General features: G+C 46.9%; 1 protein-coding gene across 1 annotated transcript; it reads left to right on the top strand.

The window, feature by feature from the left end:
- Positions 1 to 1,214: 1,214 nt before the first annotated feature.
- Psmd7 (proteasome 26S subunit, non-ATPase 7) lies at positions 1,215 to 9,386 on the top strand. Its single transcript, XM_075977388.1, has 7 exons — positions 1,215 to 1,397; positions 3,215 to 3,306; positions 3,955 to 4,047; positions 4,612 to 4,709; positions 5,501 to 5,581; positions 7,008 to 7,099; positions 8,454 to 9,386. Exons 1-7 carry the CDS (start codon positions 1,324 to 1,326, stop codon positions 8,884 to 8,886), a joined length of 963 nt encoding a protein of 320 aa, XP_075833503.1. The 5' UTR covers positions 1,215 to 1,323; the 3' UTR covers positions 8,887 to 9,386.
- Positions 9,387 to 9,828: the final 442 nt, after the last annotated feature.

The following is a 9,828-nucleotide window of genomic DNA, read 5'->3' on the forward strand; positions in this document are numbered from 1 at the left end:
TTCTAATGTTTGTGTGAATGTGTGTGTGAAGTGTGCATATGAGTGCATTTGTGTGTGTGTGTGTGTGTGCGCGCGCGCGCACGCGTGTGTGTGTGTGTGTGTGTGTGTGTGTGTGTGTGTGTGTGTGTGCATGCATGCATACAGGTCACTCATGGTTATGATTAAATCAACATTTCTCAAGGATTGGGCTATGCCCCACCTATAACCTTAACTACAAATGGCTCTGTACTGCCTGTTCCAGGAAATGACAACCATGTCTTTGTTTCAAAACCATCCTGAAGTCCTACCTTTGTTTCAAAAGGTTATGACTACCTGTTGTTATGATAAGTACTTGTTAAAACCAATTTGCAATCATGTCTTTGTTTCGGGAGCTCATCATGACCAATTTGTTATGCCCGTGGTCTGCTCCTGTACCTTCACCTACTTTGCCCACCAAATCTCCTACCCTGGAGCTATCAAAACCTTGTCTCCCTCATGTCTAGTGCTGATGTTTTGTTTTGTTTTGTTTTGTTTTGTTTTCCGAGACGGGGTTTCTCTGTAGCTTTGGAGCCTGTCCTGGAACTAGCTCTGTATACTAGACTGGTCTCGAACTCACAGAGATCCGCCTGCCTCCCAAGTGCTGGGATTAAAGGCGTGCGCCACCACTGCCCGACCTTTTAAATTATGAAGTTCCCCTTATTTATTTATTTAGTGCTGATTTCTTAAACTCCACTTTTAGGGAGGGGCAGCCCATGTATGCAAATTTTAAAAAGCTTGTTTTAATTAATTTTGTTATAATGATTTGGGTCATGGGTCCTTCTCCTCAAATCTTTAGGATTAACAAAACCAGAATGTCACTGGTTCATTATGTTCAAATGGACATTAAGGAAAATTTCCAACAATAAAAATGATGAGATAATGCCAGGCAGTGACAAGAGCACTTAATCACAGTGCCTGGGGGAGCAGAGGCAGGTGGATCTTTGTGAGTTCAAAGCCAGCATGGTGAGTTCCACGAATTGCCAGAGGAGCCATTACACAGAGAAACCGCTCATAAAAACAAAACAGGGAGCTAGAGGAACTGAGGCAAAAAGCTAGGGGAAGCTCCAGTCAAGCTTCATCAACAGCATCCAAAGTCCCACGGTCGGCCCTTTCCCTTTCTCAAGATGGTGGCCCTGGCGACAGTGCGGGCACGCGTGCGAAGCACTCTGGGAGCGGAAGTCGCCTCTCCGGCGGTCGTCAAACCGGAAGGGGAGGCACTGGGGCCTGGAGGAGCGGCCTGTGTAGCTGCGGTTGCCGGTGTTTGTGGGTCGCAGAGAGCCGGGCCGGCGGGCGGGCTGTGTCGCGATGCCGGAGCTGGCTGTGCAGAAGGTGGTGGTCCACCCCCTGGTGCTGCTCAGTGTGGTGGATCATTTCAACCGGTGAGCGGGCGGCGCGTGGCGGCCGCACGGCGCAGGGCTGCTGAGTCACGGGCGCTCCCGGCATAACGCGGCGGCCGGGGCCGGGGACCGGGATGGGGACGCGGGTGGGGGGCGGGAGACCCTGGCGGCTCCACACCGCGGTGCTCGGAGCCCCCGCCGCGGCCGCCACTCCCGGGCCTGGCCCGCCTGTTGAGTGACCGGAATCTGGACCCTGCTACCCGCCCTCAGCCGCGCCTTTCCCCAGGGCGGCTCGGTGTCACGGGACGGCGCCTCAGTCTCAAGTGTCCGTGCCTGTGAAAACTGTCACCGAAATTCTAGTCTCGGCGCCCCCGATGAACGACTCTATAGACGGGCATTGGTTGTAACCACCCCGTCTTAAGCGGGAAGTCTGGTTGGATGGTACCTTAAAAACGTGGATAAGGTGCCGTTTTTTTCCCTAAAAAAATGAGGCCGGTCCAGATTGGGTCATCCTACAGTGCCCCTGGTTAGTTAGCTCCCTGCCACTTCCACCCTTCCTCAGCCGTTCAGCCTGCCAGACCTGTTGCACGTGTTTGGAAGTTTTACGAGATAATTAGTTGAATTCACAAATGTGAATATCTCGTAGGGAGCTTGCTGTAAAGTCATGCTAGTGCCCGGCCCGAGCCAAGCTTTGTGCAGCTAACTCAACCAGAGCCCAAAACACCCTCGAGACGGAGCGTTTTGATTCCGGGTTCAGTTGTATTGCTTGTCGATGCCTGGGATTAACTGGATCTGTGGGCTTTCTACAGTAGACGCAGTTTTACTCCCTTGGGACAGCTTCGGTTTTATTCTGACACTTGGTGAGAACCTAGGAAGGGCAGACTCTGCTGGTGGCTGTGTCCTGGAACCGCTGGAGGACTCTAAAGACACAAGCGGACTTTTGTAAACTAAAAGGCCCGTGGGTGAAGTTTCCATTGGCCTGTAGAAGCTCACTGTATGAAGTATTTTCAGTGAATTGGGGGGGGAGGGGGGCGGGGGCGGACACCAGGAATACAGAACCCTCGATTTCATTCTACCCATACCCCAGATTTAGTATTGATTTGCCAGGCTCTGTGTTAAAACACTACAGTTAAACTAACGAGAAACTCAGGAGTTCACTGCAGCTTATGTGTTTCCTTAGCAGAGAATTAAATTATTTCCAAATATATAACTTACTAGTGGTTTAAAAAGAAAAAATCTTTACAGAGCGAGATGCTTGTACCTCCTTAGCAGAAAACCACAGGGGAGGTTTGAGACAGAGGTTGACATTGTGAAGTAAAAGCCTCCTTGTTCATCCAGCCTTTCTCCCCGTGTGCTTAGTCACCAGCTTCTTGCTGGCCTCTGCCTAATAAAGCAGAGAGAGAGAGGCTGCAAAATGGCACATTGTGGCTTCTGAGTGGGGATCCACCTGGACCACTAGCCCGTCCAGAGCATGAAGTACATATCTGGAGCGGGTTGGCACAGCACAGAGGTTTGAGAGAACTGGCTGTGCCATAAAACTGGTGCTGCTCTAGTGACCTCATCCCTGAGATTTCAGTGTAGAGAAGACAGTTTAAAGGAAAACTGGAAAAGAAAAAAGAAAGTATGAATTTTCTCCAAGCAAGCTTCTGCTGTCTTTAGAAAGTAACCTTCCAGTGTGTGTTAGGATAGTTTCCTTATCTTTCCTTATCGGGAACTGATCTGTTACATTTGTTTATGGACTTAGTTCCCACATAAACTAAATTGTATCTGTGCTGTTGAAACTCGCCACTGAGTAGCTAACTGTTGGGGTTGAGTGTCTGCCCGCCTCTAAAACCTGACCACCTGTTTTTCTCATTCAGAATTGGCAAGGTTGGAAACCAGAAGCGAGTCGTTGGTGTGCTTTTGGGGTCATGGCAAAAGAAAGTACTTGATGTATCCAACAGTTTTGCAGGTAAAGTTTTGCATGGTTGGGATGTGGTTTACTTATGGAAAATGAGCATTTTTTACTACAACCTGAAGATCCTATTTCAGAATTGCTGTTTGAGCCGAATGGCTACACACTAGACCAGGAAGCGAGTATTTTTAACTCGCAGTGTCCATTGCAGCTGCTCATCTCTTGGAGTGCAAGAACTGCTCCCGATTGTGTGAACATAGAAGTGTGGTTGCATCTCAGAACAAGCCTTCGGGATAGCCTCTCGGCTCTGACTCTAAATATTTGAACACTGGCTGTGGTAGAGCAAGGAGGAAAGAAAGATTTGTGTGGGGGGCTGTTAGCCTTAACGCTCTGTCATGAATCTTTAGCCATGATGCTACATTTATGTTCCGTGTATTGCTGGCAGGATCTGTGTTCTAGAAAAGGACAGTGGGTATTGTCTATAATTGGCCATGCGGGAAATATCAGAAAGAACTGGGCCTTTAGCGAGCCAGAGATTATGTGTCCTTTTTTAAGAGTCTTTAGCATTTTAAGAGTAGCTGGGAATCTGGAGGTTTTGAACGAAGGTGAAGCAGTCCTGCAGTGGACAAGTGAGGGGCTTCACTGTGACTGAGCAGCTAGCCCCTAGCAGAAGTCTTTATTTTCTTTCCCCCTCTCTCTCTTTAGTACCATTCGATGAAGATGACAAAGATGATTCTGTCTGGTTTTTAGACCATGATTATTTGGAAAACATGTATGGAATGTTTAAGAAGGTCAATGGTAAGTCTGAGTTTCTAATTGCTTGTGTGCTGTGGTGTCTGTGTTTAAACCTGGTGTCTGTCTTTGTTTACTGTCAAGAATCGGTTCACTTAGCTGGACTAAGTGAAAATAGACTAGTGGTGGGTAATAAAGAAATGAGGTAGGGTGGATAAAATACAGTAGCAGTGTAAGGCCCTGTACACCCTCTGGGCTGGAGGCAGGCTGGCCCTGGGTCTGCATGCCCTTGCATGTAGTGGCAGAGTGCATTGTTTCATGTTACCTCTTCACACAGCTGCCGCCTGTGTGATGGGAATGTGATGTTGTTCCCGTTTGTTCATACATTGTTCTGTGATTGATATTGATAGATGGTCACTTCACATGGGATTGGTCCCTAGGCAAGTCTGGGATACATTGTATCTACATCACATGCTGCTTATTTTCTGAGAGATTTCATAAATGTGTCAAGATTCATTTTTGTCTGGAATTTTTAAAAAGAAAACTTAAGTACTGGTGTTCTTGTTATTTTGAGCCAATTGCACAGATCTCAATGAAATAATTAAAACTTACTAAGTTTTTGCTTCTTAGCCAGAGAACGAATAGTTGGGTGGTACCACACAGGCCCCAAACTGCACAAGAATGATATCGCCATCAATGAACTCATGAAAAGATACTGCCCCAACTCTGTAAGTACACTGCTCCCATGATCCTTTGCCAGCTGCTCAAGGGCAGCATGTGAAGAACCTGGGTAGCAAACATTCATCATTGCTTCTCCATAGCTTTCAGTAGAGTGTGTTTCTGAGTAATTTGTTGTAACTAGTGTATTTAGCAAGTAAAGCACCTGCTGCGTGCCATGTATATAACTGACTTAATCATCTCAGTAACTATATGTTGTCTTTATAAATGAGAATATTAAAGTTAGGAATGGTTAGTGGGGCCAGCAAGGTGACTTGGTGAGTAAAGACCCTTGCCATCAAACCTGACAAGTTCTTTCTCCTGGACCCACACTGGAAAAGGAGAGAACTGACTCCCTCAATTGTTCTCCCTCCCTCTCTCCCTCTCTCTGTCCCTCTCTCCCTCCCTCCCTCTCTCGCTCTTGTAAAATGTGATGAGTTTAGTGGGGCAGAGGTTGAAACTTGGGTTCTTGTGACTTGATGGATCATGTGAAATGCCAGCTTATTTCTTTTTTTTTTTTTTTTTTGGTTTTTCGAGACAGGGTTTCTCTGTGGTTTTGGAGCCTGTCCTGGAACTAGCTCTTGTAGACCAGGCTGGTCTCAAACTCACAGAGATCCGCCTGCCTCTGCCTCCGAGTGCTGGGATTAAAGGCGTGCGCCACCACCGCCCGGCTGCCAGCTTATTTCTTGTTGAACATTCTGGCTTGTGTCTAATTGAAAGAAGGAAACGATCCAAGTGACAAGAGGGAAGACTGAAATTGTGCCTTGTCAGGAGGAGGTTTGCTAATTTGTGTTTTTGCCAGGTGCTGGTCATTATTGACGTGAAGCCGAAGGACCTGGGACTTCCCACCGAAGCTTACATTTCAGTGGAAGAGGTTCATGACGTAAGTCACTCGCTCCGGGCTGGAGATTGGTTAGCAAGTTCTTGGGTAGCTTTTTTAGGTTTGTTGTTCATGTTCAACTCAACAAATCTTTATCTCTCTGTGATGAAAAGAAGGTGTTGGTTCCTGTTAGCAGACTAGCCTTGAGTTTTGAATCATCAGATTTTAGAACTAGAAAAGGACCAAGAAACCTGTAATCCTTTTTCACTAAAGACACTGAAGCCCCGAGTAGTCAGATGAAACTCAGAGACCTTCACAGCAAAGGAGAGGTCAGGCCCAAGAGCGAGGTCCTGATTTAGTACAGTGTACAGGTTCCTTTTGAAGATTTCAATCCCTTCAGACAGGTCCTAGGTTTTCAAATATAGTACAAAGAGCTGTCAAGTGCCAGACCTGTGATCTTCTGGCACTTGGGTTGCAGTCAGTAGAGCAGTGAGCAGTAGCCAGCCTTTCTCTGTCCTTAGGAAAGCTGGGTGTGAGCTCGTGGGGAGAGCCTGATAAAACAGGGTTGGGGAGTGAGCACAAAATATTTGTATTAGGCTCTCCAAAGAGCCCAATCTTCACAGTCAAGAGGGATTCAGGTTGTAATATTTCTCTTACTATACAGATTTAGAATTTGAAAAGGGTTGTTCTAGGGTGGCTCCCTCCTAAGCCTAGTCCTGTTTTTTGCTTTTGTTTTGTAGCTCCATGGAACTTAAATCCAAATGTATTGTTTGGTTGCAGTAAAGCTTTATCCCTGGTCTTGACCCAGTTGTCATGAAGTCCTAAAAGACTAGAAGGCTTCGGCCATCTTAGTGTCCGAAGGCTAGAGTACCTTTGGGGGCTTCTCACACAATCCTGCATAACATGAGAGCCAGCTTCACTTCCAGCAGGTTCAGTGTGTGATATGACTTAAAGGCTTGTCCAGGGCCTGTGGCCTACTGTGCACAAGCTGGTAGAGCCCTCATGGGAGCACAGCCTCTGCTGGCAGTCGGGCTAAAAAGTGTCCTCAAGTTCCACCACCATGGAATCACTTGTTGGTCAGGTGAACCAACCGCCCACCTGGCCCCACCCCCACCCCCTGTGGATGCTTTCCTTCAAACCACTAGTCACTGGTTGTATCACATTTGGGTCATTTGGTTCAGGAGATGGTACGTGTTTAGGTTAAATTTGTTGGCATGAATATACATGTATATTCATGTATATCGAGTGCAGTATTTTCCACTCTAGAAATAACTAAATTCTTAACTCGAGTCTTCTGAGCACTGATCCCCAAGTGTGGGCTTGAGGGAATACAATTTTCCTTGACAAGACAAATTTCTGTAGAGAACAATTTAGTGGCAACATGATGCGAACAAGCTAGCAGCGGTGTCCCAGCAATTCGGCTGTGACAGAGAAACGTGCCAGTTGGCTTGTTGAAAATAAATAACAAAAGTTAAGCTTCTTCTCACAGGACGGAACGCCAACATCAAAAACTTTTGAGCATGTGACCAGTGAAATTGGGGCAGAGGAAGCTGAGGAAGTTGGAGTGGAACACTTGTTGAGGTGAGCCGGTGGGGACTGGAGAAGTGACTCAGTGAAGAGCACTTGCTGCTCTTGTAGGAGCACCCCATGACAGCTCACAACTACCTGTGACTCCAGCACCAAGGAATCTCATGCCCTCTTCTCACCTCCAAGAGCACTAGGGACATACATGGTGCACATATAGATAAGCGGGCGTGCACACCAGGAACAAAAATAATAAAAAAAATCAGTCTGGGCATGGTAGTGTACAGTTTTAATTCTAGCACTTGAGAGGCAGAAGCAGGTGGAGATCGTGTACAGTGCCAGAGTTAGCTGCCTAGTGAGCCATTTTAGAGGGATCTATCTGTTAGGAGTTCACCTCAGGGTCAGCTTAGCCACCATGCTTCTCTTGTAAATGAGTCACAGCCCCTTTCTGAGCCTTTGGTTTCTTTCTGGCTTTTTAAAATGGGGTCTCACTGTAGCCCAGGTTAGTCAGAGTCGCCATCCTTCTGCCTCATCCTGCAGGGTACTGGGATTAAAGGCGTGAGCTGCCACTTCCAGCTCTTTGATTTCTTACAAATCAATGTGGTTGAACAAGTTCAACTCCGAAGTGTCTTGGCTGAGGCTACATGGCTGTGACAGGGGACACACACACACGTGTAAACACAGGCCTGTGCTATCCAGTGATCAGTGTGTTTCTGCAGAGAATCTTCATCCTGGGATGGTATTTGTGTGAGAGCGTACTTGAAAGATTTCATGTTCACCTACACTTAAGTTCTTCCAGGCTTTGAAAATGACCACTGACTGATGTAAGCTGCTCAACGTTATAGCAAAACAGATAGGGAAATGTCATCCTTTCTAAACCAGGGACGCCAAATCAGAGAACTAAGCAAGGTTACCTGTGAGGGCTGGAGAGATGTGTGGTCATTGGTTAGGAGCACTGACTGTTGTTGCTGAGAACCTGAGTTTGGTTCCCAGCATCCAGGTCAGATAGCTCACAACTGCTTCTAAACTTCAAGGAAATCTGATGCCCTCTTCTGGCCTCTGGGAGCATTGCACTCACACATATATACACAAAGTTAAAAATAAAATTTTCTGGGGGCTGGAGAGATGGCTCAGTGGTTAAGAGCATTGCCTGCTCTTCCAAGGGTCCTGAGTTCAATTCCCGGCAACCACGTGGCGGCTCACAACCATCTGTGGTGAGGTCTGGTGCCCTCTTCTGGCCTGCAGACATACACACGGACAGAATATTGTATACATAATAAATAAATAAATATTTTAAAAAAAAATTTTCTGAAGACCCAGATGACCAGAAAGTTGTTGCTGATCTGAACTGTTGTCCTTACATTTGTGAATGTGTAATCTGATGCACTTTCTGCCTTTTGGGTTGTTCCAGAGACATTAAGGACACTACAGTGGGAACTCTCTCCCAGCGAATCACAAACCAGGTCCATGGTTTGAAGGGACTGAACTCCAAGCTCCTGGACATCAGGAGCTACCTGGAGAAAGTGGCCAGTGGCAAGCTGCCCATCAACCACCAGATCATCTACCAGCTGCAGGACGTCTTCAACCTGCTGCCGGACGCCAGCCTGCAGGAGTTCGTCAAGGCCTTCTACCTGAAGACCAATGATCAGATGGTGGTGGTGTACTTGGCCTCACTGATCCGCTCTGTGGTCGCCTTGCACAACCTCATCAACAACAAGATCGCCAACCGGGATGCAGAGAAGAAGGAGGGACAGGAAAAGGAAGAGAGCAAGAAGGAGAGGAAGGATGAGAAAGAGAAGGAGAAGGGCGATGGAAAGAAAGAAGAGAAAAAGGAGAAAAAGTAAATCATGTAGCTTTTTTTATTTGTAAAGAGTAAAATCTTATAAACTAACTTGGTGTGCCACTAGAGGGTTCTTTTTCCCATTCGGTGCTTGTTAAAAAGCTGTCCTGACAAGCACTCTGCCTGTGGCATTCTGTGGAGCTGAGTGGACAGAAGGACCGATCTCAGCCCTACACTGCAGCTTCAGCTGCACGTATTGGGGGTGTGCTGGGAGGAGAACAGCATAATCTTTGGCACCCTTCATGCTGTTATCCTTAAAACCAGGACTGAGTGTGTTTTCCTGTCTTAGAAGATCCATGGGATCTGTTGGCGGTAATTGGTGAAACCGCTAAGTGGAATTCTTGGATCACATACTCTATGCTACCAAACACTTGAGCTCTGACCCTTCTGAACTCTTCAGCCACACCACATTTTGGACCTGTAACTCTAGCATTGTTAGGGCTTGGGGTCCAGGTCCATGTATTGTTTACCTTCAAAGATACAATTAAATGGCTTGGTTTTTAAGTCTGTGTTCTAGTGGTTTGTGTTGCTCTGGGCAACAGGTTAATTGGAGGATTCGCTGAGAATGGAGCTCTGAGAAATGAACTGGGTGTCCCCAGGGAAGGCACACAGTAAGGGATTTGGCACAGGACAGTCACACAGCTGTCAGTTCATCCTCTGTTTTGAGACAAGATCTCACTGTGTAGCCCTGGCTGTCCTCCCAAGTACTGGGATTAAAGGCATGCACCACCATGCCTGCCCTGCTAATTCCTTGAACACCCACAGCATTCTTGAGAATTCTCAAGTTGAGCTAACATGTTCACAAGCTCTAGAATACTATAATGAAGAGTAAGCTAACGATGAAATGAATGGGGTTAAGATCGGAAGCCTAGACCTGCGCAAAGACCAGTCAGTGCAAATGCTGACGGTAAAATGTAAAGAGCTGTAGGTGAAACCTGTGTTAGGG

The sequence above is a fragment of the Microtus pennsylvanicus genome, chromosome 6 (genome assembly GCF_037038515.1).
Source record: "Microtus pennsylvanicus isolate mMicPen1 chromosome 6, mMicPen1.hap1, whole genome shotgun sequence".
Classification (NCBI taxonomy): Eukaryota; Metazoa; Chordata; class Mammalia; order Rodentia; family Cricetidae; genus Microtus; species Microtus pennsylvanicus.